This window comes from Paracoccidioides brasiliensis (genome assembly GCF_000150735.1).
Source record: "Paracoccidioides brasiliensis Pb18 unplaced genomic scaffold supercont2.1, whole genome shotgun sequence".
Taxonomy (NCBI): Eukaryota; Fungi; Ascomycota; class Eurotiomycetes; order Onygenales; family Ajellomycetaceae; genus Paracoccidioides; species Paracoccidioides brasiliensis.
This window is the reverse complement of record NW_011371358.1, coordinates 2,799,956-2,827,392: the sequence shown is the minus strand read 5'-3', so window position 1 is coordinate 2,827,392 and position 27,437 is coordinate 2,799,956. Positions and strand designations below refer to the sequence as shown.

General features: G+C 38.2%; 4 protein-coding genes across 4 annotated transcripts; 1 reads left to right on the top strand and 3 right to left on the bottom strand.

Annotated features, from left to right (window-relative positions):
- Window positions 1–241: 241 nt before the first annotated feature.
- Window positions 242–686, bottom strand: PADG_00868 (uncharacterized protein; the record flags this gene model as incomplete). Its single annotated transcript, XM_010757714.1, has 2 exons — window positions 242–466; window positions 579–686. 2 exons carry the CDS (start codon window positions 684–686, stop codon window positions 242–244), a joined length of 333 nt encoding a protein of 110 aa, XP_010756016.1.
- Window positions 687–14,304: 13,618 nt separating this feature from the next.
- On the top strand, window positions 14,305–16,872 carry PADG_00865 (uncharacterized protein; the record flags this gene model as incomplete). The annotated part of the gene is made up of 1 exon (XM_010758223.1): window positions 14,305–16,872. One exon carries the CDS (start codon window positions 14,305–14,307, stop codon window positions 16,870–16,872), a length of 2,568 nt encoding a protein of 855 aa, XP_010756525.1.
- A 2,065-nt stretch (window positions 16,873–18,937) lies between these two features.
- Window positions 18,938–20,334, bottom strand: PADG_00864 (uncharacterized protein; the record flags this gene model as incomplete). Its single annotated transcript, XM_010757713.1, has 3 exons — window positions 18,938–19,566; window positions 19,894–19,992; window positions 20,208–20,334. The coding sequence occupies 3 exons, from the start codon at window positions 20,332–20,334 to the stop codon at window positions 18,938–18,940; spliced, it is 855 nt and encodes a 284-aa protein (XP_010756015.1).
- A 3,297-nt stretch (window positions 20,335–23,631) lies between these two features.
- PADG_00863 (dolichyl-P-Man:Man(6)GlcNAc(2)-PP-dolichol alpha-1,2-mannosyltransferase) lies at window positions 23,632–25,604 on the bottom strand (the record flags this gene model as incomplete). Its single annotated transcript, XM_010757712.1, has 4 exons — window positions 23,632–23,889; window positions 23,948–24,742; window positions 24,792–25,464; window positions 25,534–25,604. 4 exons carry the CDS (start codon window positions 25,602–25,604, stop codon window positions 23,632–23,634), a joined length of 1,797 nt encoding a protein of 598 aa, XP_010756014.1.
- Between the last annotated feature and the right edge of the window lie 1,833 nt (window positions 25,605–27,437).

Below are 27,437 nucleotides of genomic sequence, written 5' to 3'. Positions count from 1 at the left end.
ACGTGCGTAGGGCCTATTGTTTGCAAAAAAAGAGGGGCGGTGGGGGCAGGAAGACCCCTTCGTAATTTTTTCGAGACCCGATTGAGGTTGCCGGCCAGAACCGCGCTCCATATTATTTACTTAACGCTTAACGACATAACGAGCTGGGTCTAAGAGCTTGGCAAATAGGAGTGGATGTGGAGAACACGTGTTGAAAGGATTTGCAATCAGCAAGTGAGTCAGCTAACCAACTAATAGCTTGTTACCTGGAATTATCAACGGATCTGCCGTCAAACCACCGAGCCCTCCAGGACTCGAGGTTTGTTCTAATTTTTGCAGATGAACGAATCGTCCCCCTATATCGTGTGAAAGAATTCGCTCTAAATGTAATGGTTCCATAGGCAGAAAGAACTGAGGCAAAAGCTGCAATGGCCAGCTGAACCTCCGCATGCTGCGATTCGTATGCAAGATCTTCAATCCTCAAGCTCTATTGGGCCCCCAGCGTATGCAGATGCATAACATAATATGTACACAATCTCAGCCACAGATCCCGGCGCCACATCACTGGGACCCTGTCGCTAGATTAGATCCTCGCTTACGGCGGTGGCTTGGAGGGTTCCTTGATTCTCGGCGAGGTTGGCTCTCCCTGCCTGGCTGGGGCCCGCCTGCGCACTTGGTCGCCCCGATTCCGAGATGTCTAGCCTCATTATCGCCAAATAACATACATACCTGGTGTGTCACGGAGGAAATAACGTGGTCGTTAACTATGCCATTCCACTGCTTAACCATATTCCTTCTAGCTTATCTTGGCATGATAGTTTTTGGGAGAGAAAAAAGTCGACACTCAGATTGTCCAGCTGATTTTGCAAACTGCTCCATAACATAATCAGCGGAGAGGGAGTCGCTGTCCCAGAGGCCTTTACGAAAACCTTACCCCTTTTCATGACGATCTCATCTCCACATCATACCGCTGAAATCTTGTTTTTTTTTACAACTCAATAAAGTCAATCAATCATTGCCAAATATCACTGAAAGCCTCTCTGCTCTATCAAAGACACTACTCTCAAGTGCTCTTTTTACATTTCACTTCAAAGTGGTGCTCCTCTTGTTCAGTTATATTGAAAGCTACTACTCCGCATATTTGAACACAGCTCTTCCTGAACAATCTCTTCAAGCCCTTGCCGCAGCTCAAACTAGGTAAACCATTGGTACCTTCCAGCTTTCTAGTCATGTTTCATATGAACCTCACGTAACGATCGGTTTTAAAGTCTTGCCAAAACTTGAAATTTATAGGCACGACAATGATATCACTGGAACACACGGGAATGGATCAGTATATTCCGGATAAACCAGCCATCAGCTGCTCCTTGCCGACCCGTCCCTGCTCGAGAATAACATCTGTCGCACAGTAATTTAGAAATGACCGAAATGTAAATTCTTTAAGACAAATTTTGTGTTGGGATATCACAGGCGATTGGGCGGGGATTCTTGAGTCGGAAGGTGGCTTGCTAGGGCTATCCGTTGATTTGGTCCCCAGGAGATATATGCAATAGAAATCCACATTACTTCGTTCAATAGTATGGCTCCCAATTACCCACATATGGATTGATTTTGCAAAATTCATTAAGGTTTGCATTGGTAGTTCCAGTTAATCTCAGAAACTTTGGGCAGCGTTGAATGATTAACCGCAGAACGAACTTCGATCACAAAATCAACTCTAGGTAAAATATAGCTATATATCACGAGAGGAAAATACTGGTACCCACCCTTGAATTTTGGGGGTTTTTGCTCAAGGATCTACGTCTTCATCTTCCATATCTTTGTTTGGAGCAACAAAAGCTCCATTGCGCACCCTTGGCTTCACCAGGGACAGTTGAAAACATCGGAGTCATCTGAGGTAAAGCTATGTCGGAGCTCGTCCTGTGCTGAGATGCAGAATTGCATTGGGACTCGGCCTCTGTGAGAATCTTTCATCTGCCACGCTAATAAATTCATCCCTCGTTCCCTTTGCCCAATCTCGAGCATTTCAGTATGTGGATGCTCCTTGCTGAGAAGTTTCCAAGTTACCAGTCACACCCCAAGTATTCAGCCGAGTCATACTATGCTCAGGGCAGCAGCCTGGGCTGAGATGAGTAGTATATAGCTTGAGTTGACCGCCATGATCAGTTGATGTAAGAGAATAGGCGTTGTTTTCATAGATTGATTCATCTTTTGGTATGGCCGAAGCGATGGCATCTCTCGGGCTCCTAGAGCACCACCATAACAAGCCTGTCATGTAACGGCCGCCAAGAATTCATCAGGGGCCTTTGGCTTCTAGAAAGAAGTTTGTTGCCAGTGGAGGATCATCCTGTATTGATGGTATGCTATGATTGCTAACCACTTTGCGGACTTGACAATCAAGAGGTTCAGGGCACGCACCGTAGAAGTGATCTGGTTTGAGGCAGTGTGTCATCAGTTAAGGGAGCAAGATTTTCAAATGGGTAGCTAACCTTCCTCCAGCGCAATTAAGATCATCAATATCACCCTCAATGATAGAAACCACTGATGTTGTGACTGGCTATTCTTTAGATGCATGTGTATCTGCTCGTTTGAATTTTCCAGACATGCTCATTGGAGCCATCATCATAATCATCAAGAAGTTGATCAAATAGGAAGCAGTTATTCGACTTATTTGAGTGTATTTTTGAGTGTCTTTAATCAGAGTTGAAGATAGGGATTTCTTAAGTAGAGTCACATAGATCAACGTGTCCTCTTTTCTCAAAGTACGAAGGCAGAGCAAGCGTGGTTACAAGAGTTGAGCCCTACAACTATCAAAGGGAAATGGAAGCTTGCTGCAGAGGAATACGGAAGTGGATAGTCGCGACCAGTGCGCGTAGCGGAGAAATGTCAGCGCTGCATTTTTGTCAGCCATCTTTTCATGCAGCGATATTAAGACTGGACTTGTCCACATCATGTAATTCCTCCGCTGTAAGGACAGCTCGACAGGAAGGGAGTGGAGCTTTTCAGCCTTCCCTTTAATCCATCATCCCCTGGCCTCCCGGAGTAGTTATCTGTCAATGTAAGAAAAATTTGGGATCAAATAGAAATTTAGTAGAAGTCGATGAAAATCCGTGGCTCCTGCTAACGACAATTGCAGTGTTCGAGGTATTTTCATTGAGCCATGACAAAATCAGGGACCCAAATTTGCAGCCTTCGGCAAACAATGTCAGAACAAAACTATCAGAAAATACCGTCTTCGTCGTCGCCGACGTCAGGTTAGCACGAATCGGGGACCGATGAGTATGGTGGCAGGGTGGGAACAGAGGAGCAAGGGAATGTAGTCATGATTCCCTGGAATCATAACTGGTAGTATTATTATACCATCAGCCCCTTCCAAACAGGGCATATCAAGAAGATGGTTTAGAGTGCCTGGGTCAGAACATCATCAGTGGACGTTGTGTGGCACAATGATCGCTTAGTTTCCTTGAGAGAGGAATCGTTATGAAGGGCGAACGAAGCATTTAGATTGTATGTTAGGTAATTATTATTAACTATCGTTAGGATATTCCACCCTGTATCTGAGGGTTGCTTCTTGGGCATCCTGGAGTTAAAACTATTTATATTCAACTAACATTATTTTAATTAAATTAAACTAGGCTCAGGATATCTTTCTCTTGTATGCTTTAAGTGTATTACAATTGCTGCACCTCTGCAGTGCTCAGAGGGTGTAGAGATTTGAATTAAAGACTGTTCAGTAATCTTAAGCAGATGGGATAGAAGTTTCATTCCTTGTTAATTCCTCTTCATATTGAATTCAGACTAGATTTTATATGCTCTTACTTCTCTTTCTCATTCATAGTAAATATATTGCGATAATACTTCAAATTAATAATGATGTTGATTGCTTCAAACTTGGATGATTTTAAAATCTAATCTAGATTTTTTTTTAAAACTTTGAGCAGAGATCTCAAGGCTTTTATCTTATTAGAATTTTAAATTTATTTAATTACCAGATTAATCGATGAGAATTTTCAAATACTTACAAATTTTAATAATTTAATCTAGACTTTTACATTATTATAAGAGATCTTAAGCTTTTATCTTATTAAATTTTTTATCTTACTTATTTATTAGATTAATTGATAAGAATTTAAGGCTATAATAAGCTTAGCTTTATTTTATTAAATTTTTAATTTTATTTATTTACCAGATTAATTGATGTGAATTTCTAAATACTTACAGATTTTTATAATTTAATTTAGACTTTTCTTGAACTATGAGAAATTTTAAGATTTATTTTATTAAATTTTTAATCATATATGCCAAGTTAATTGATAAGAATTTTTAAAAACTTGTAGATTGTGATAATTTAATTTAGACTTTTTAAACTTAAAAACTTAAGTATTTATTTTATTAATTTTTAATCTTATTTATTTATCAAGTTAATTGATAAAAATTTTTAAATATTATATATTTCAATAATTTAATCTAAATTTTCTTTAAATTATAAGAAAAAATTAAAAGATTTTATATTATTAAAATTTATATGTTTATCAGATTAATTGATTAGAATTTTTAATTACTTTATAAATATTAATAATTTATTTAATATTTTTTAAACTATATATAAAGCTCTTAAGCTCTTATCTTATCAGATTTTCAATTTTATTTCTTTGTCTAATAAATCAATACCAATTTTTAAATACTTTTAGATTTAATAATTTAATCTAAACTTACTTTTAAACTGTAAAGTCTTCAAGCTTTTATTTTATAAAAATTAATTTTTTTATTTGTCAGCTTAATTAAAGAGGTTTTTAAATATTTAAATATTTAAATACAATAATTAACAATTGCTAGATCTGCTGATTAAAAGATAAAAACTTAAACTTAAATCTTAGATCATTGAATAATTTAATATGAATTAAAAAAAAAAACTTATATTAATAGTTATTAAAACACTTTGAATAATTTAAGTTTTATATTTTATGTATATAGTAGAATATGTATTTAGGAATTCAAGTTTTTAAGTATATTAAATTCAAATTATATGCATTGCTTAACTAAGTTATTATATATAACTAGCTATTTTTTAAAACTATAAAAATATTGATATTAAAATTATTAAAAAATAAGATACATACATATATTAATATAATTACAATAACTGTATCTTCATTTTATATTTAAATATATTTTATATATATAACCATTAATATTATAAAAATAATATCTGAAATAAATATTTTAATAAATTATTTAATCCTAATTTTAGTTACGCTTTAATATAGAATCTTTAGTTATTTAATATTTTAAAATATTTAACTTTTAAAAATAATATAAAGATAAGAGTTAATCTAATTTTATCTATTTTAAATATAATTATAGTTACTTATTTTACAATATCTAAATTATAAAAGTTTTTCTCACAATTATAATAGTTACTTGATAATATTAATAATTTTAATAATAATAGTTAATAAAGCTTTTGTTTCTAAGTTTATTTTATTAAAGCTGTAAATATATTTACTTTAAATTTTTATACTCAGTAATTATATTTTTAAAGTCTTGAATTATATCTGAATAATCTTTTTATTCTCATATTTGACTTTATTATAATTATATTTTTTTGAGATAGTAGTAACTATTGAAGCTTTATATGATACTTAATTAAATTTAATATTAAGTTCTTATCAATAAAATAAGAGGAAAAAATGACAATGCTGTAAATAAAAGAATATTAATCATATTCTTATTAAACATTCAGCTAAGAAAGTATTATTTAATAAAATTTAAACTTAATTGATCTGGTGAATTTTTTTCTAAGTTATTTTAATTGAAATATTGAATGCTTGTTTGAGAATTATGTTAGTAACTTAAGAAAAATCATGTGAAACATTTACTGATGATTATCTTTCTGATGTTGATGATAAGTTTTTTTATAGAATAATACTTGGCTATACAACAGCATTTTCTAATAAATTCTATATTCTCTATCTTGGGAAATAATTTAACTCAATCATAATCTCTCACATTGATCACCCCTCAAGCTTTATTTTTATTACATATTATTTTGCAATGTTTTATTCTAAGATCTATCATAAAACATTTGTGCCTGCTAATTGACATGGAGAGGCACGTGTTTAGAGTAGCCGTAGTATTGACTAAAATAATTAATATGCTGATACGCTGATGTAAGTATATAATAATACAACAACAAACTAGTTAATGTCAGGCCAGCCACATAAGTAAGCGGAACTGAGAGTTTCCAATCCGTAAATGAATGTTTGCGAATAGATATCTAAATAAAGAAATGTAACAGGCAATCTAGTAGCCGCACAGTCATGCATTAAAAAGGAATTGATAGTCACTTAGGACAATAATGTTTAAGCAAAGCCTATATTCCCATACAATGGTTTGAATATATATATATATATATGAGATGTGGCTAGTGATGATTATTTTGAGCAAAATTGACTGTCTTACTTCTGTATCTAACTCTTATCAGCTATTATATTCTAGTACATAGATACAAATTCAGAGCATCATACTTCAGATTTGCGTAGCTATGCTATGTGAAAACTTGTATTTTCATCTTGAATAGAATGCTTCTCATATTAATAATTATCAGTGTCTATGTCTGTAAATGTTAGTTTTAATAATTCAAGCTATTAGATTTCTGAGCTTGTCTTATATTCACAACAGCATTTCATATAAACACAATCAGTTTTATTTCTCTGTCAAAAAGATGCTCATTATTTTCACAAAATGATGAATTTTTCTGTTTTTCTTTTAGAAGTATAAATGGTAGAATGTGTGGAGCTGACACAGAATTGACATTTTATGTAAAAAAAGAAGTTAGTTTCAAACTATAACATAGCTTAAAGTAAACTTATGAAAGATAAGATGAATTCACATAGATGTTATAAGTTTACTTGTTTGGAGCTGTTCTTGAGAAGCTCTGAGATTCATTTTAATATAAAGATTTATAGAAAGTTATGAAGTAAAAGCTACAAATATTGAATAACTAGTTAACCAGCACTAATTTTGCAATGTATCAATACATGTATGTATTATAGAGTGATAAATTACCTATGTCATTAATTTCTCAGTGGTTTTAAAAACAAGTTATTTTGTAGCACAAAACCAGGAAACAAGAGCTTTGAATGAATACTTCTTCATAACACTCTAAACATAGTACTATACATATCATCATGTTTTGAAACTCTTGGTATTATTTCCTCAACCAAAACCCTTCAACAGAAATTTAAGCAATCTGCAGCGGTTCTAGATTCCATGTATAGTACAACAAGAACCCCGGAGAAACGGATGTCAAAATGACCGGATCGCGGGTCCTGCTTAGAAACAGAGAGACTATTCTTTTCTCTTCTTCTTATTCCTCTTTTCTTTTCTTTATCTTTTTATTTATCTTTATTTTTTTGTTTAGCGCTGCTGCTGCTGCTGTTATTGTTCTTGTTGAAATCTGCAGGTCGGGGTGGACATCAAGCGACGTGCATGTGTACCCGATTTTAAACCACTTGACAAAAATCATTCTTTTCCCGACAAAGTCCGACTAATGGTCTGCTGTGGCCTGAGCCTTGTGGCTGAGCTTCCCGCCCCGTATGGAATTGTTTCCGGATGTTTGCGTATGTGGCTTATGACTTGAAGCAGGTTGTTTGGTGGAGAGCTTTGACAGCTTCGGCGATTAATAATAATAATCCATGCTGCATAACTACGTGACACTTGATCCCTTTATGGTTTGAAGGCCTTAAAATCCAGGCCAACGGGCACATCCACACTGGCGATCTCTGGTGATGAAGAAGGTTGTGGTTGCACAACAGGTTTAGGTTATGCGGGGAGTGATATTCTCGGGTTTGGTTTTGTCGCTTGTTTTTTGGTTCTGAACCGTTAGACGGGGTAATTAAAAACTTCGGCGAGCTGTTTCAAGTTCATGATGAAGTACCAGATTGGGAAGAAAACTTACGCATCTTTTGTCTGATGAACCATGAAACTTTCTATCTTAACCCGGTGGATTGGGTGAAAATAGTTAAAGACTCTTGTAAAAAAGCAAGGCATTGGACATTCAGCCAGCCTTCAGCATGTTCAGCTAGTAAGCATGACCTTCAGATCTTGTATATTCACACTACAGTTATATCTCCATAAGACGCCTTCTCATCAAATTGATAGGGTGAGAGATGATGAAGAGCAAGATACCATTGTAAATAAACATTTTACACCCAGTTTAGGTGCATGTGGATCAGCACGTTCATGTTGTGCATGAAGAGAAGAAGATTATTTCAGCACAGCTTAATCTTATCAGTCCTCTTCTTCGGGTTGCAAAATAACAATGTTAACTAACCGCCTACATTCCCTGAGACAAGTCCATGGGGTTGCTCAGCAATTCCATGATATTGACATGAATAAAGAACCCGACCACTTGGTAATGCAAAATGTAGCCTGTGCAAAAAACAAAAAGGGGTCCAAACTGGAAGTAAAATAAAAGAGAAATGTACTGCACAAAAATCCAGCTTTGAGAAATCTCCTAAGGTACCTATGTAGTAGTCACATATCAGGGATGAAACAATGAAAACTGAGTAACAGGGCTATTGGTCCTGTTGGGCACCCTGTGAATTGCTCTACCCCCACCCCAGGGACCTCGGGGTTTGGGATGAGCCTATGGGATTTCAGGCTGCGTACGCATTTACGTATTTGTGAAGTAGTTATCCTGGAATGTGGGGCCGTCCGCTGGCTCAATGATTATGAACTGGGTCATAAGCCTGCTTAACTTGTTCTTGTGTTCAATCATGAAATAGTGCTTCCCTTAGAAGTGGAGGGGATTCTTTCTCAGTTCCTATTATTTAACAGTGCTAATAAACCAAAACAGATGAACCTAAATTTTCACAAAATGCTGATAAAAGTTGATGGATTTCATACTTTTCATATTTTACCTACTTTGTGGTTTTACTTTCGATGGGTTATTTTAAGTTACGGAACCTTGGGAAGGCCGGATGCTGATGAAGTTTTGTTTGCAAATTACAAGACTTGAAGCCAACGTAAACCCCCAAACCAGAACATATTTAAAAATCAAGGATAACAAGGAAAATTATCTCTACTTCAACTGTTCATCAGTATTTTACTCTATTTTAATTTTTATCATACAGAGTTATTTCACAGCGCTTAATTTGAATTATCCATGGATATATACCCATTCTCTCTCGGATAATGGGACCTGACCGTTTCTTAGTTCCTCCGCAGACCCGATCTCGTCCGAAAGCACAGGAGATAGAGCAAATCAATAATAATTAGAAGTGAAATGTTTACCGTTCACAGGAGCCGAATCAAAGGTAATAACATACCACGCGAGGATAGGAAAAATGAGCCCACCCTGTGACATTAGTTTCACGTGGACAGAATTACAAGTTTTAGTCTGGTTGTGTTCAATTGCTGGAGAACAAACAAAAAAATTAAAGGTAAACAAATAAATAACTAATTAAATAATTATTACACATTAAAAGAATGTTTTTATTGTTAAAAATAAAAATTAAGATGTTTAATGTCCTACTAAGATAATTTTTATACAATTTCTATAAAAATAAAGTAACATAACTTTATATACTTTTATATTATTTTAGGTATAATAAAGGATTAACAATATTTAAAGAATCATTTATAGATTCTTTTCATAAATGTAATATATTCTTACTTTACATCTTATCAATTATTTAAATTATTTAAATTATTATTTTATTTTTGAGTATTATAAATTCTAATAAATATAATTAGCTATTTATTTAAATTATTTTATAAATCTAAAAACTAAATAAACCAACTAGTAAAAAATTAAAACTATTAATATTATTAATATTAGTTAAGTTACCTGCAGAATTTATACCTAACTAGCTACCCAGCTAGTATCCAGTACATTACTCACCAGCAATTGCTCCTTGCAATTGCTCCTAAGCTTTTCGAGTCATTTGCGCATTACTCAAGACACATTATGAAGCAATAACCCATATATGATTCACGAGGAGGTGGAAAAGAGCGGTTCAAGAGAAACAAAATAACCTTGAAGGGAAAAAATTTCGAGCTGACTGCTTTGTCGCAGCACACGAAACGGAGGAAACCTAGGATAAAGTTGGCTGCTGTACAGTACATACATGCCTACCGAGGTAGGATATTTGTAGTAGGAATGTGTGCCTAAAACCTAATGGTGAAATTTGGCGAAATTGTCGCATTTCATCATCTACAGGAAGTCAAGCAGCAAAATAATAATGGTAGCCTGGTATCAGATTTTGACTCCATCGGTCTGAAAGCATGAAGGGGACGTGAAGTTCATACCGTGGCTAGCTAGGTATGGCCGTTCCACTGATCCGGGTATTGATGCCTATGCAGCGTCCATGGATACATTTAAGTTTTATTTTCCGAAGTAGAGATTAGGTGTTGATATTGTTGTTGCATTAATTGTCCATCAATGGATTTATGCATTTATGCATGGGATAGTGTCAAGTTTGATGTCAGTCGGTAAATAGTGTAGTTTATACATATATGGTGAAGTACGTTATTGTTCTGATATTGAGTATATGAAAGTTACTGAATACAGCGGCTATACAAGGAACCCACTAGTTCCGTATAAGATATCTAGAAATGCCAGTAACCTGTTCACATGCGTATATGTTCCGGGTAGGCATTTGCTGTTTGCAGCCAGTTGATGGTATTTTACATTCTTTTTTCTGCTGATCTTTCATCATTATTAGCGGGCAGGTCCGGTGATCTGATCTAGGCAATCCAATTTCCCAGGAACTAAGCAGTGAAAAATCGAGCAAGAAGCCAAACGATACGTGTTCACGAGAGACGATGGTTGGTAGTGGTAGAGGCAGGAGTAAATTCGTGGATAACAGTTCCTGAAATCCCGAGATGAAGCACTGGAACTGTGGTTCAGTCGGTCTCAACCTAGAAAATCCCACGGTTTTTCAAAAGAATTTATTTAAAAATTTTTTTTTTAATAAAAAAATAATTGGAAAGCTAGCCAATGACAAAGAAGAAATTTTATTATCTCTTCATTGGCTGGCGCACTTTTCTCGGCCGAAATATTTTCTCTGGCTAAATGATTTCGAAGAAGTGGCTGTGCAAGACGCTAGTAAATCCGTTGTGAATATTCCGGGTTCGCCGAAAAGGGTGGCTGATGCATTCCGTGCCGACCTTGCTTCATAGCTAGCGCCCATCACATGTAGTAGGTTGAGATGATGGTCAAGCGTCATCGCGTTGTTGGAACAGTGCTATTTGTCAATCGGTAGGGTGTACCTGCATGGGGGGGTGTGGCTGAAAGATGGACCCGGTTGGGATTGTTATGGAAGAAGCCTGATATTTCTGCAGGATTTTATTGGTCGCTCGGCTTGGTGATGTATTCTGTTTTCTGATGTGCTGGCATTTGATCTCATTTTGATCTCATCGGTCAAAATTGTTTGTTGCGGGGCGGTTTGTCGTTGCATAGGGTTGTTTAATTTTTTTTTTTTTCCTTTCTTTTTTTCTGCCTAGTTTATCGGACGGATATGATTATTACCCACGTGCCTAGAGTGTTACAACCGATCTGTAATGCAGCATTCAAGCATGCGGTCCATGTGTTCAGATGCATAGGCACCTGGAAAAAGGTTGGCACTTTGTTTGGGTTGGACAATGCAAGATGATGGGCAAGTGTCATCGCTACGTTGTATGTAGGTTGGTAGTAGTTCAGCTCTTTGAAAATAATGTACCTAGGTAGAATGCTTTACTAGTCACCATCATTCTTGAGAATTTTCATGTGCTTTTGTTTTTGTAGAGTAGAATAAGTGGGTGATTGAATTTCGGTAGGTGAGAAGAAAGTTCCCGAAGACTGATGAGAAATAGGAAAGGAGCTATTATTTCCCTCGGGGTATGATTGACTCAATTCGTGGCTTTTCCGGAATCATTCGGCTGATGTCGACTCTCTCCCGGGTTTAGTACGGAGTATACCTCACTCGACTTTGATCACTGGTTTAACCGATTTTAACAATAACTGTTATGGGAGGAAGAACCTAAAACTGAAAAATTGTCACTTTTGTTCGGCGAAATCCCGCTGATCAACATGAATAGGCATTGATTGAATTGAAGTGAATATTTCCATATGCGCTCGGAGTACATGCCCAACGTTCGGACTCGAATGACCGCGGAAAGGTAAAGATTTTTACATCCCGGGCCCGATATTTTGTAGCGCGGGAGCGCTAAACCTGCACAGGCGTTATAGCGTTTTCCTAGGCTGACGTAGCATCCCTGGAGTCGCATGGGACATGCAAGCGTCGGTCATTAGCGTGCATATTTATTATTTGTGTACATTACACGTTACTCCGTACACTTAGCTGTAACATGGAATAATGAAGCTGCCGAGGGATGGAAAGTTGCAATCATCTCCAGGATGCCAGTGGTGTGACACACACCCCATGAGTGCGACGTCATAGTAGAATGACACAGCAGAAAAACGCCAAGAGCTCAAGAAGTTTGTATCGGAATGCCGAAAATAATACGACGAGATTTCTACGAGAAAAAACGTGAGGAAAAATTAGATACGCCAGGGCGCTAAGAGTTTGGGATTGGAAAAAAATAGGTAACTAATAGCATCGTAGCTTTGAAATGCCCGGTTGAAGCGTGCACAAAGGTCGCTCTGTTATAATTATCAATAAATGCTCAGCTGCAATGATAGTTACAGGAGACTAGTTAGGTGCTACTAAAAACTGGGGCATTCTGGGCCCATTCTCGGAGGGGGATATGCTGGAGTGGTCAGAGCAGATGAAAAGGGCCAACCCAAATTTGGATTTGGTCAACATAATAACATTGGTATGACATTACTTGACGTGTACTGATCTAAGGTTCGGGGTGAGAGGCAGCAGGAGTCGGGGTTCTTGTAGACAACGACAGCTTGCCAGATGTCATGTGTGCCCCAGTGATGTTTCTGATCATCATGTTATTCCTGTTTTTCCCATTCTTTGGTGGGTTCCGGTTGATGGGCTGCAATGATGCTACCAAACTCTTCCTAGGGTATGTATGTATGATGAATGATGATGATGATGATGATGATGATGAGAGTACGGATTGGGAGAGTTTGGTAGTTTGACTGTGTCTGATTTATAGGTTCAAGACCACCATCTCGTTCTTAGAGGGTGATTCTTGTCTCAGTTTTAATTATATCTTCTCCAACCCTTCCCCCTAATGATCAATTGACAGGCATTTTAATCGAATTTCCTGATATAGCTTCATTTTTATTCCACCTGACTCTCTAATCGTATTGATTAGTCACCACATATTCTTTCTCCCCTGCTGCTGATATTACCGATTCTCCCGTCGGGCAAACCTGATTCTCGAAGCCCGAAGTATCCTACACACGCAACACAGCCATCATCGTCATAGCTGTTCCATATAGTCATATACTATTCACCATCACATTCGTCTTCTCCAATTTCCTCGCCGAACCCAACAACCTCCCGTTGGACGTCGACATAGGAGAGCGAAGAAAAGTAATACAGAGTGTGCATTGCTTTTATGCGGATCGGAATGACTGAGACAAAATACCGCGCTAATTGCAACCCTCCGTTCCCAAACAAGAACAAGCTAGTTTTTTTTTAAAAAAAGGTTCGAAGAAAGAAACGCAAAAACCCAAAGCGGAGCCTCTAGCCGACAAGGATCCGAACTTGGTTAGACCCAGATCTTGGCCGATACTTATCCTTTTTTTTTTTTTTTTTTTTTTTTTGAAAAGCTAAACCCGCCAACCCTGGTACCTGGGCGGTGCAAAAAGCAAAAAAACCGAGCGCGAAATACTCAGTACGCGAGAGAGCAGAAACCAGAGAAAAATACGCCAAGCCGGCAGAAGCAGGGCTCAGTACAAATACAATAGAACATCCCCGCCGCAAGAGAGCAGAACAGCTACGAACAACCACTGATAAATATAAACATACAAAGCAACATACACCACATACATACACAACAAGCTCCATAGAAAGAAAAGGGAGAACAGTTTAAATCTCTTTTGCAATCTCTTGTTCCCATCAACCCCCAACCAGCACCTGTACTCCATCTTATCTATTGTTTGTTTCGGTTCCTCTCTTCCTCATACCATCCCAAGTCTTGAGAGTTTGTCGTTTTCGCCACTCTACAGAACTTGAAAAAGCCTAAATTGCCCATCCAACTCCTCAGTCACCCAACCCCCATTTCCATACATTCTGTTATATATACGCATATTTTCCGCATAACCCCCCCCCCCATATAGGGTTTACAGTTTACGGTTTATATGTATAATCTTATATATATATACCGTAAGCGGGCCCCATCCTGACTCTCTTCGACATGCTCGCCCACTATCCCCCAACCACTCCTCCACACCAAACACCATATCCACAGTCTGAGTCGCCCCTCTTTCAACAACCACATCTAAACTCTAGGAACCTGCAGAATAACGACGACAGCGATAGAGTTGACCAATACAGCTCTCTCCGCCACCGTCTTCAGTCTTCTTCCTCGCAGCACTTGCTCGGCGACCTCCCTCTGCAGCTTGAACACGCGCAATTCTACTACGCAACTCCTCTTACTCCCGTTCCTTCCCAGTCACCGCCACCCGGCTCCTCAGCTGTTGTGTCTCCCGTATATTCTCCCGCTTGCTCTGCGGCCGCGTTCTCCCCCCAGAACTCTCCAACAGACTTCAGCTCCTTCTACCAAGACCCCGGCGTCGTGTCTATGCCAGAAAGCACCTTCCCATCTCCAGTCGGATTGTCGCAAACATCACACACCCCGCCCATCAGAATACACAACTCAACGCCTCCCTTCGAGGACTCGTCCTATGACCAGGACAACTACTCGTCCATGCTGTTACAGAGTGGGCTTCCGCTTGACAGCAATAGTTGGAATAATTTTCTAGGTCCTGTCAAGTTCTGCCGCAGCACCAATTCCAACAGCAACAGCAACAGCAACAGCAACAGCAACCAGCAGCAGAGACTTCAGAGGACGCCATCACGGCCACGTCAACGTGTGCTTTATAACCAGTATCGATATAATAGAGCTGCCTCGGAGTTATCAGCTCCTGCAACTGGTGCTGTGTCGCCACTCGACCCCTCCGTGTCGTCTTATCCTCCCTCAAGCTTCAACTGTCCGCAGCAGTTGACTTCGTCTACTTCTACGAAGCCTCTCCCAACTCCAGACCATACTCCTGTCCAGAGTGCCTTCCTCCAGTCCATTGATCAGTCGTCTCGTGGTTGCGAACGGCCAGAGGTGGATCTGGCAATGAGAAGGGCCATCTTGGAGCAGCAACAACAACATCATCATCATCAGCAACAACAACAACAACAACGTCAACAACAACGTCAACAGCAGCAGCAGCAGCACCACCACCAACAACAGCCAGTGGAGGACGACAAGTCATTTTCATTATCTCTACCGCCTTCTGTTTCCACACAGAGTCATAACTCTCCTGTTACTTCACATGCAACAAACCCTGACGATCATGATAATGGTTCAAGGTCTATGTCCAATGGTGAGGACAAATACCCCAGCGTTGGTGGATGGATGGATGATTACTTACGTGTTGATGCCATTGCAGCCGCAGATTTCAGTGAGCAAGATAGCCAGAATCAGATTGGCGTTCCCAAGCTGAACAGAACAGTATCCGATATCTACGAAGACACCCTATTCGATCCCAACCCTACTGCCACATCAAAGCAACCCAATCCAGCTTCCCACCAACGCAGGAAGATGTTCTCACCCTATCACCGCAATATCATTTCAGATTTAATACAGGCTGCACACGACGGCCACATGTCTGAACAATCGCAATCCCGCTCTGCTTCAGCAGCTCGAAATCGATCTCCATGGCGAGATAATTCTCCATTCCTGCACGAACAAACCGCTTTCAATGATGTGCAAATATCACAATCGCAACCTTTCACGAATCAATTGCATCTCGCTGCTCAACAGCAGCCAGGTATGCTGATGGCCGCGGAGCAGTCCGAGCCGAAAACCATTTCACCAAAGGATGCATTGCTTGATTATAACGAGTCACCAGAGGATGCGAACATGCCACTTTTTCCACCTCAGACTGATGCCCCGCAGTACCATGTTCCGGCCATAGGAAACTCTACTGCTTTCCAACCAAACACCGGCTTTCCACAAATGGAACAGTTCCCGAACCAATATGCTCATCCCAAAAACCATATTCCTCAACAATTTGGATACATGCAGGAGCAGGTCCCTATTCAACTAGCGGGCCCACAGAAGCAACAGCAGCAGGCACCTCGCCAAGTGCAGCAGCCTCATATCCAAAGGGACAGCAATCTAGTCCAGCGTACTCCTGAATTCCCACCTCATGTTCCATCTATGGAATCTACTTCCAGTGATACGAACACTCCAGCGGGGAACAGGTCGCCTTTGGTTGGAGGGCTTGGACAAAGAGCCCCAACTTCCCATCCTACAGAAGCCGCCAGACGACCCGAAGACACTTCCTCCGATGGAGGAACGTATAGCTGCACCTATCACGGATGTACCCTCCGTTTTGAGACACCTGCCAAGCTCCAGAAACATAAGCGGGAAGCCCATAGACAAACTACACCCGGTTCACATGCAATGGCACGAGATTCATCTGCTGGATCTCTGGCCATGCGCAACTCCCAGGCTGGCCCTCATAAATGCGAGCGCATCAATCCATCTACAGGCAAACCATGCAACTCTATCTTCTCACGCCCTTACGATCTTACGAGACACGAAGACACGATCCATAATGCTCGTAAGCAGAAGGTTCGGTGTCATTTGTGCACGGAGGAGAAGACGTTTTCTCGCAACGATGCTCTTACAAGACATATGCGGGTTGTTCATCCTCAGGTTGATTGGCCGGGCAAGCAGAGGCGGAAGGGATTAAAATTGGAGTGAAAATCACTTCCACTACTCTTTATCCCCCCTCAAACCTTTGGTTTGTCCTCCTGAGCACGTGTCCTAGCATGGATGCGACTTTGGAATCAACGAATTCATCGAAAGGGCCCAGAACCAAGCCTCGAAGCCTTCCAGAAAACTTGGCACGGCCACCCAAAATATCCTCTGACTAAGCCACGATGACGGCATACCGCTACCAAGCGATGACTTGTGCCAAGCGAGCAAAGTTTTTCAGATAAATTGCGCTAATTCCAAGTTTGGTTGGCACGTGCTCTTGGATCCACTCGATCGGCGTTAAGTTTACCCTTTCCGACTTTCATAAGCTTTTTTGGGTTTTGCCAAATTCTCATCAGTGATATTATTTGAAACTTTCTGTCCTTTAAAGTTTAATGCCCGGAGTGGTAATTTGTTGCAACTGTGACAAGGGCACTGCTCTAACGAGTCATTCTCGGCTTGCAGAATTTATATTCTTTTGCCTTTTTTATTCTTTCTCTTACCCGTTTGGATTATTATGGAGTTATGATACACGGATGTTTTGGAAACTCCAGTGGAAAGCACGCGGTTTCTGCATGCATGATCGGGAAAACCTCACGACATTATACTTGCTTTTTCTCAATTTCTCTACTGTTTCTGGTTTTTCTAACGCATTGCATGGCATATGTGCATTGGTGGTGGTTCTGAAATTGTGATTGGGATTTGGTTTGGTTTGTTTTGGTTTTTAGCATGGCTTTAAATTGGCCCTTTTGATGAGAATGTTTTTGATTTTCCAATTCCAGAACGGTTTGATTTTGTTATTTTTATGAAGTTACGAATGATTAACGGAAGTTAGGGGTCAACACTGAGAAAGGACGGAACCCCTCAGCTTTTACTACTCCATAAAAAAAAGATGAGGGTGATTTTTCTTGTCCTATTTTTATTTTTATTTTTATTTTCTTAATTTTTTTTTTTTCACTTGTTTGTTATTATATACTATATTTTCCATCTCTTTTCTCTTTCCCTTTTCCCTCTTTTTTCCCTCTGCTTGGGGATTAAAAATGCTTCGTGCTGAAATGATGCATGTTTGCGTTTTTCTTCCTTCGGCTTCGGGTTCTTTCGGTTTCCTGGCTGTATAGCGCAGCGTAGACTGCTGCTTGATGATTCACAGGTAGTGTGTTCACACACAATGATGCCCAGTGCATCTCTACTTCCGTCCGTACGGTGCAGTGTATGTACGCTGTGGATTGTGCGCTGTACATGCTGGATATGCTGTGCGCTATTGCACTATATTTTTGCTATGGGTTTCAATTTTTTTTTGGAGACATTTCATCGCCCTGGGTGAGCATTAAGTGGTTTCATTCATATATTGGCATGGGGGCATTATTATGGTATGGGACAGGAAAAATATCGAGAGAGAAGAGATGTGATATCGATGATGTTTTTGAATCCTGTTTGTTTTTGTTTATATACACTTATAGGGGCGTAAAATTGTGATAAGGAGTTCCCTTTTGTTTTGCTGCCCTTTTTTTTGAGGGGTTCCTTCCTGCATTGGCTCGGTGACATAGAATGGACTTGGTATTTTGTTATCGCGCCTGTTTTACCTTTTTGTTCTGCGGCATTGCAGGTTCCTCTTTTTTTTTTTTTTTTTTTTTTTTTTTTTTTTTTTTTAGCATACATGTTACATGGGATGGCATGACGGGATGAATTTGGCATATCTTTTTGGAGACGTGTGTACGATTACATTTTATGTGCATGTGCATGTATTTGTATTAATCTGTATGATATGAGATTCAACATTTGTTAAGATATGTAAGAGTTTTGAGATTGGTGCGTTAGTTTATCATGTGGACTATTGCCCCTGGAGGCAGACTCGCTTGTGAACTAGGTAGGATAAAGGGTGAAGAGGGAGTATCTCTATGGTAGTGTAGTCTGGTCGGCGCATGGTAGCTGGAAATGTGATTGAAGTTGTATTGGAGATGTTTACTTTGAAACATTTCATGTTGCCCTTGCAGATACCGTAGGATTAGGGATGGATTGCTCATGACTAGTCCTGACCCCTATCCAAATATATCTTCCAACTCCTTGCCTTTCAAAGCGGATACTTTTGCGCCGCCTCCTCTTCTTCCCTCGTCCGCACAATCCCCTTTTCAACCTGTTCTTTACGCTTTCCATCCAAATACTCCAACAGCACATCCCCATACCTTTCTCGCCCCTTATACTTCGCAACATCATCCCCCCAACTCCTAGCCGCCGACGCCAACCTCCCCGGAACCCCAGGCTCCCTCGCGATTTCCACCACAGGCTCAAAATTACACGTGCGAATAGTAAACACTACAGCTCCAGTCCTCGGCAACCGGCGCAAAAACTGCTTCTCAGATCGAAACCAATGATGCTCAATCACCGCATCTTTTCTCGCCATACTCCAGCTGACGTCCGGATCATCCTCGTCACCAATGCTGCGTGACCAAGCGAGGCCGTCGTCTACCTGGAAGAAATAGTTGTTACGCAGCACGGAGTTGGAGGTTTTAGGCGCCGGAAGAAATCCATCATGCCCTTTTCGAGCTTTGTTTGGAATTGGGGGACGGAGCCAGTTGTGTGGATTTCTGAGAGGGGGGAGGCTGAATTTATGGCTCAGTCGCCAGAACGCAGCGAGAAAGATGGCACCGGCTAGCAGGTAGAATTGGCCGTCCGGCTTTTCGTACATCAGGGAGATGTCGTCTTGGATTAGGGCGGGCGCAGGTTATTATGGGGTCACCTGTTGGTTTGGGGGGGGGGGGGGGGGGGGGGCTGGTTCTTGCGTTGAAGGATTCGCCGGTGAGAAGGTTTGCTATGCCTTCTGGCGTGCGTTTGAAGAGCGTTGGGTAGCGTTGGAGGAGGTAGGAGACGTTGTTGGATTTTTGCGTTGTTGTGTTTAGTAGGTGGTTGGGATTGGATTGTTTCTCTGAAGACGGGTGGTTTCATGGCGCATGCATATATATATATATATATATATAGTTATAGGAATGCATGTAAGTACGTACAGCTCGTCTAAAAGCTCGATCATACCCTCCACGCCCTTAGGGGATGTTATGCAGCATTTATCTCCTCGCTCGCATATACAGCGCGCTTTCTCAGCGTCAAAGCGGAGATAGTGGTTATCAAATTCTGATGTGATATTTATATTCCCCATTTTTGTCAGAATTGGCTGCTTTCTCTGTGATAGCTAGTTAACTATGAGAATTGAATGCAAACCAATCCATTCATCCCATTTCATCGACCTTAGCCCCATTATGACAAAGTAATCGCTTTTGACCAGAAGATTAGCTTATGCTTTACCAATATTCGTGGTTAATCTCATTACCAGAGGCAGTTGAACTTACGGACCATATTTAAAGGGTCGATATGGGATTGGTTTGGTGGTGTGCGCATCACAGTCGGTATAGGGGGCTCCATGGGACGCTTAAAGTCTGAAGGTGTCGATTCCTTCAGAGTAAAGCGCCAATTCATTGCCATCAGTTGAAAGCCCCATAAACCTAATTAATTAATTAAAAATAAAATTAATAGTCAGTCATGTTTGGTGGAGAGAGGGCTCTCGGTGCAAAAGTTCCCTCCTGGTTTTCTTTTTAGAGGGTTGGCCTTTGGGGCTGGCGTTTCTGGATCTGTCGTTTATGGCTGTGAAGCAGAGGCTGGACGGGTACTGAAGGCTGGGATTGTCCAGAAGGTTGCGCAGCTGAGAATGAGGACAGAGGTCACACTTATTTAGAGGATATTTCTCCGTAATGGAGATTAGGAAGCTTGGTCAACTTTGCTGCTGGATGAATCATTCTTTTCGTGCATTCAAATGCGTTGTTGGATGTCCTTCCCTCAATGACGTAGGTGGGGGGTTATAGGATCTCTCCATATCCCTCTATATTTCCTCTCTTTTCTCTCTCTCTCTATATAAGTGATAACTAATTTTGAGCATATACATCACATTATATGAATTTTTCAATCTGCAGGGCTATATCAGTGTTATTCTGATTTCATTATAATTTATTTTCATTTTCATTTTCACATATCATTATTAAAGGATATAGTTTCTAAGGGTATAAAAATTAAAATAACTAAGCAAAAAATGGGTATTGAGCTTGGTATAGTCTGGATGGTGAGAATATAATTAAGATAAAAAATTTAAAAAAAGGGTACTAGGAAGGTTTAGTAAAGTTGAATTCATTATATTTTCTAAAAAAAAGATTGGTATAAAAATAGAAGAATAAAATTTAGTAAAAGAAGTTTAATTTTATTAATATTTATAGAGTGGGTAAATCTATTCAATAGTTTTTTAATTCTTTATAATTTTTTTATTCTGTTTTATTCTTCTTTTTCTATTTAGTGTTAAAATCTTAAAAGTTTTAAACTCAGCTATCTTCTGAGCATACTACTTTTTCTTAAGAATATATTAAATCTTTGCTTCAATAATTTTATCAATATTATATTACTTTTCAGTTTTTAAATCAGTAGCTTATTAATGAGTAGTTTTTATTTTATTAAAAGAGATAAACTATATTTTACTGACATACTTTTTATAAAATAGATTTAAGATCATGTCTTATTTTTAATTTTTAAACTTCAAACTGTTGATTAAATTCTTATTTTCATGAAGTAGTAGTTCTTTTTCAATAATCAATATTTCATTAATATAAATTATTTATTTAAGATTTTTACTAAAAAGTAACTGTTAAGCTGTATTTTTTAATTTTATAAATGTAATTCTTAAGTTGTAGTAAAAATAATATACTTCACAGAGATCTTTGAAGATATATTAATTATTTATTCAAATTCTTTAATAATTATTCAAATTAAAATATGTAAATCTTAATTGTTTTGAAAGCAATTTTAATATTCTATTTTATAAAAATACTATTTTATATAATATAGAATAATCTTTAGAAGTCTTATTTAACAAGTCTTAAAAAAAATTCCCTACTTTATATAAATATACTGTTGATAAAAAGTTAAAGATCTCTATATTAAAAATTATAAATGATATGTAAAATAAGATGAAAAATAGCGAAAAGCGTAATGAGCTAGCCACTGAGAACAACAAATAACTAACGCATGTGAAAACAGAAAGGAATCATTAAGGGAGGAAAGAGGAAGACAGATCATATATGTAGAGGATTGAACTTCCTTCTATAGAGAGCAAAGCTTTGGTATGAAGATGATTGGACTAGTGTCTTGGGTACTAGGGGCATACGGATAGGGTGACGCCTCGATAGCGCCGTTTCGATAGCGCCATTCGATAGTGTCTCGATAGCGCGAAGGCGTAGCCTGAGTATCATGGGGGTGTAGAGCATAACCCTTTATATTTAATATACTGAATAGTCTGAACAACATCAACAATAATGACTTCATCACTCTGAATACAGGAATCTCTGAACTAAATGAGATGTCAGATCAGTTATTGCAATCTCTCAATGATTTGTTAGCTTAGAATGACTCATATCACAAAATTGTAAGTGAAATTAGTACTTCAAATACAGTGACAGAATGATTATAAAAACACTTGATGTGAATAAACTAATTGTTAAAAGGAAGTATGAAAAGCATTATAACTAATATTGTAAGAGAGTAGCAGAATAGACATTAAGAGTACTAAGAAGAGAAGAAAATAGTTATAAGTGAAAATGTAAATGTAGAATTGAATAGAAGTCTTTAATAATTACATGATTAACATGTAATTTGACTTTGAAATAAGTCAGATATGAAAATTTAAGAGTTTAATCAGTGAATTTTTCAGAGTTTGATAGTGAGAGCTTTAGATAGAATTGAAATTGAGAGTGGTTCAAAGCTGTTTATAAAGATTGATATTCAATTTAAAGCTGTTGATATTGATTATAAAGCTTCTGAATAATACATTTAAATTTTTGATAAAAAATAGCAAAAGAAACTTTCATAATAAAACTAAGAAGAATAAAGAAGAAAATAAAATTATAAAAATTTCTTAGCATTCAGCACAGTTGCAATCACCAAAAAATCATTTAAATATGGACATAGATATAGATATGGACATGAATATAGATATAAACATGAACATAAAATCTGCCTACTCAATTCTTAGAGCTTTTTTAAAAAAGAAAAGTTTAGTATTATATTATGACTCAGTCTAGAATTAAGATGATAATAAAATGAAAGCTTCATTTCATCAACTAGATAGCTTTGATGAGAATTCTAAACTGAGAATTAAAATATAAAATTAACAAGCAATTGAATATAAATAAATGTTTGAGAATTGAAGTGAATCAATTTTTAAAAACAAAGATAATTAATTTTAATTCATATTATCAGTAACTTCACTGTAACAACTTTTATTAAATTCAATATTAAAAGAAAAAGACATATTTAATTGACTAATGTAATGGCGCTGGCTACGGCGCTGGCTATATTCAAGTGTTTTATTAAGGTGTTGCATTAGTGGCCTGATATTCACCTTATTTGTCATGTTGACAAGAGACATACAATATTCATACTTTCAATAGTCAAGCAAGCAGTTCCCTCCTACATTTTGTACTATTCTCATTCCCTTCCACTCATCGCTGGCTCTCTGCCACTTCTCGGCATCTGCGACCTCTCTGTTGGTTCCACTCGTCGGGATTACATATCCTTTATGGGTCAAGTGCTCTTTTCCATGTGAGCTGCAGACGTCTAAAACGCAGTTCTTGGCATGCGTTGACAAACTTTTGGTCTATAAATTAGAGATAGAGCGACCTCGATACAAATTCTATGATGCTGTTTTCTTTTCTTGGCAAGTGTTGGGAACGACTTTTAATGTTTGATGTTGACTTTCCGTCGTGCAAGGAGACAATACTGGCCCCATTTTCGTTGGAATTTTTCTGGTATGAAGGGAAGGTTGGGAATCCAAATTATCCGTCCCAGAAGACTTGTTCTTTTGGTATCAAGAAAACGCTTGCATGATAGCTCTTCCCATGTGAACTTATCACCGATGTAATTGGGTTGTAGTGCTGACTCCTCGTCACCTGGGAAGTATGAGTCGACGAGAAAATCGCATCGAGAGATATCCGTCTGCTAGAGATGAGCGCTTGTTACTACACTAGTGAATTATTATTCGCTGAAAACTTACGTATTTCCCTGGATCTTCTCGATTTTGATCGTTCATCCCGGATGGTATCATCCATGTTCCTGGGCGTGGGCCTTGCCCATCAGATTTCTCCATAAACTCACCGGGTAGCAACCCATCAAACTCGCTTTTAATGAATTTGGCTCGTTTGTTGTCAGGCAAAAAGAAAGATGATGGATAACGGTACCACTCCTTTCCAAGACATACAAAATCTCCACGGTCTGATATGTTCGCGGCTTCTAAAGGCTGACAAACTTGTAAAGGAGCGCTGTATCCCGTGACGATACCAATAGTCCTTAGTAGGCTTATATTGATGGCCAGGAACACAGGGATGAGAGCTATGATGAGTTTGATTCCTGGAGGTATGCGACCAACCAATTCCTTCGGATTGCTAGAACCAATATAGGCGAGTACAATATGGAAAGCGATTGCCGCATTTAAAGCCAAGAAGGGATACGCTGGATACATGAATCGCTCCTCCTTGTGAGGTTGGATAGTAAATATACCTAGCCACATGTAAAGCGGGAAAATAATTGTGATCGATCGCAAAACTGTTTCATTGGATGTCTTGTGCGACCGGAATAGGGACTGTAGAATGAGAAGAGGGGCGGCAGAGAGCGCAAATATGAACCAGATGTTGAAATTGAGAAGCAAGTTTCGAAAGTAAAAGGCCCAGGATTCGGTTCCGAAGATATTGGGGCCCTTGCCACTCCCACCAAATACATTGTATGCTACGATATCCCAGGGGACGATGACAAGTTTCCGATAATATAGGCTATCTGCGACAACCTCAAGAGCCTGGAGTAATTAGGATGGATACAGGCTTTGTACAGTTCGGAATACATACCAAGAATATCAAACATCTCATAGCGCCCTCAGCAAATCGAATCAAGGTTCTTAGAAGACATTTCGAAATGTATCCAACAGTAATTTCTTCTAATAAGAAAGGCAACACTAGAGCTCCAGAAAATGGCCACCCGAGTATAGATCCGATACCAAACCACGAAATACCACGGCCTATTTTATTCCCGCCGCTCGAGTTCAGGAACGCAGAGACACCAAGCATTGAAGTGTACATGGTAAAGCTCGATGGCAGCATAGCTGCAGAGGCATGGAACATTCCAGGGCTGAAGGCCATAATCACAACAAATATGACCCCTATCCGAGGATTCAACGTTTTTGAGATAGTCGAATATAACCTGGTTTCGCAAGCCGTGCACATCAGCGCAAGTGCCATTCTCACAAAATAGAACTGCGCGCCTTTCGATCGCACAAAGAAGGTAGATATCTTGGCAATGCCAGCATGGAAAGATATGTAGAGCCAGCTACGAATTGAGAACTCAGGGGAGTACTCCCATGTCTGGAGGCCATATCCATGGACCAAGTAATGTGTGGGTTCCCAGTAATTGAAGACTTCGTCGCAGTCTTGTATGGGCGCAAGGGAGGCCGCAAGCGTATTTGAAAGGAGGCAGAGGTAGAAGACGACGTTCAATGGAATGAAGAATTGTTTTGGAGCTGGCCTATACACCGAATGGTTAGCAGCTGCTGATGTGCCGCTGTAGTAATGTTTGGAGCCGACCTTAACGTACTTGAGATTGTTCCTCGATGCTCCTTTAACAGAACGATGGGAACTGGCCCCCTGGAGCTGTTTGGTGGGCATTTTTCACTGATTGCACATTGGAAGATATGTTCTTTGCACATGAAGCACTCAATCCCTCCCGCAGACTCTGGATGTCGCAGCTTGAAACCAAGATAACCAGGATCACAGAGGCTATCCGGTGTTGTTCCCCCGTTAGTTGACTAGTTTAACTAGAGTAACTAATGAAGTTTAACCACTAAACTTGATCTCACCATACTTGATCAGTTACTCACGTGATATAGTGTAGTTTAATAGTACTAATCAAAATAACTAACTATAGTTAACTGGTTAATGCGGCTTCAAACCTTCGTATGTTTATTCAGCATGTATTCAGCAATTATGAGTCAAATCTATAATTTAAACAATTGAAAGTGTCACGGCTTCAATCTAGGTGCAGGTAAACGGGTGTTTGATTGCCGACTAGGTAAGCTACATCAATGAAATACTAAGATGGTTCCTAAAAGACGGGCCCGGGTAAGGCCTGCTTTTATATAGCCCTTAGCACCTTACCCCTTTCCTTAGCGTCTTATTCTTAGCTCCCCCCTTCCTTAGCGCCATTGCAATGCAGTTTCTGTGGGGTAATTGTGGGGTGGTTGCTATGCCGATGTTCAGATAGAGCCTGTTGTATCTGGTGGTTGTAGTCTGCTCTATCCAGTGGACTTAAGAGGTTGAGTGGTCTTTGGACGGATTCCGTTCTACACCATCACAGAAAGTATAGTTAATAAAAATACATTTTTCTTTAAAAAGTAAATAATTATTTAAGTGTTTTACCATCAATTTATAATATTTAATTTAAATAATATAAAAATTGAATATAAAAAAATTAAGTTTTTAAAAAATAACTTCAATAATTATTAAAAAATTTCATTTATTTATTATTATAAAATTTATATTTTATTTCACATAAAATCTTTATTAGCTTTGATTTTTATTATTTATCAAATATTATCTTATATTACTTATATTAAGTTATTATTATTAATATTATTATTATTTATTTATTTATTTCAAAATATATATAGATAAATACTATAATGTTTATTTAATTATATTAAAATTTAACTGTTTTGAAGATTTATTTTATAAATATAATAAATTAGTTATATATAATTATAAAATTTTAACTTAAAATAAAATAATATTTAAATATATATATAGTTAAAATAAACTTATATATTTTTAATTGTATCAAAACTAAAAAAATTAAATAATATAGTAGAAATTATGAAATAAAATAAAAGAAAAATATTGCTTTTGATCAATTATTTATAAATAGATTATCTTATCTTTAAAATATTTATAAAAGGTGCTCATTCAATTGATTTTAATCTTTTCTTTTGTCAACTCAAGCATAAGATTTTTTATAGTTTGGGGTATAGGAGCAAACCCACAACTTGAGAGATATTTTATATGTAGAAGAAGCTGATCTTCTTGTGAATTGATGAGCTATTTACAGTGTTTGAAAATGGCTTTAAAATTTGAAACTGCTTCACCTCTATAGCAGCACACCAGTGTCATTTGATTGATTTTGAATTTTTTGGAAGTGCAATTGTAATTCGGAATCTCTTGTGATCTTAAATCTTCAACTGCTAATTTAATAGATTGTTCATTGACCATGCTGTTGACATTGGAAGTTGAAGAAATAATATATGTTGAGGGTGTGCTCATCGAGTGGTAGAGTACATTAACAGATTCACAGTCATTAATAACAATCTCTGCATGTGAAAGTAGATCACTTCAGTCATCTTATGCATAGTTACAGAACCTTTGAAGGAATATTTTGACTGTTTGAGTTCAAAAGTTTCATCAGTCTCAGAGTGATAAGCAGTTAACAGATAGCTAATGCTTTATCTT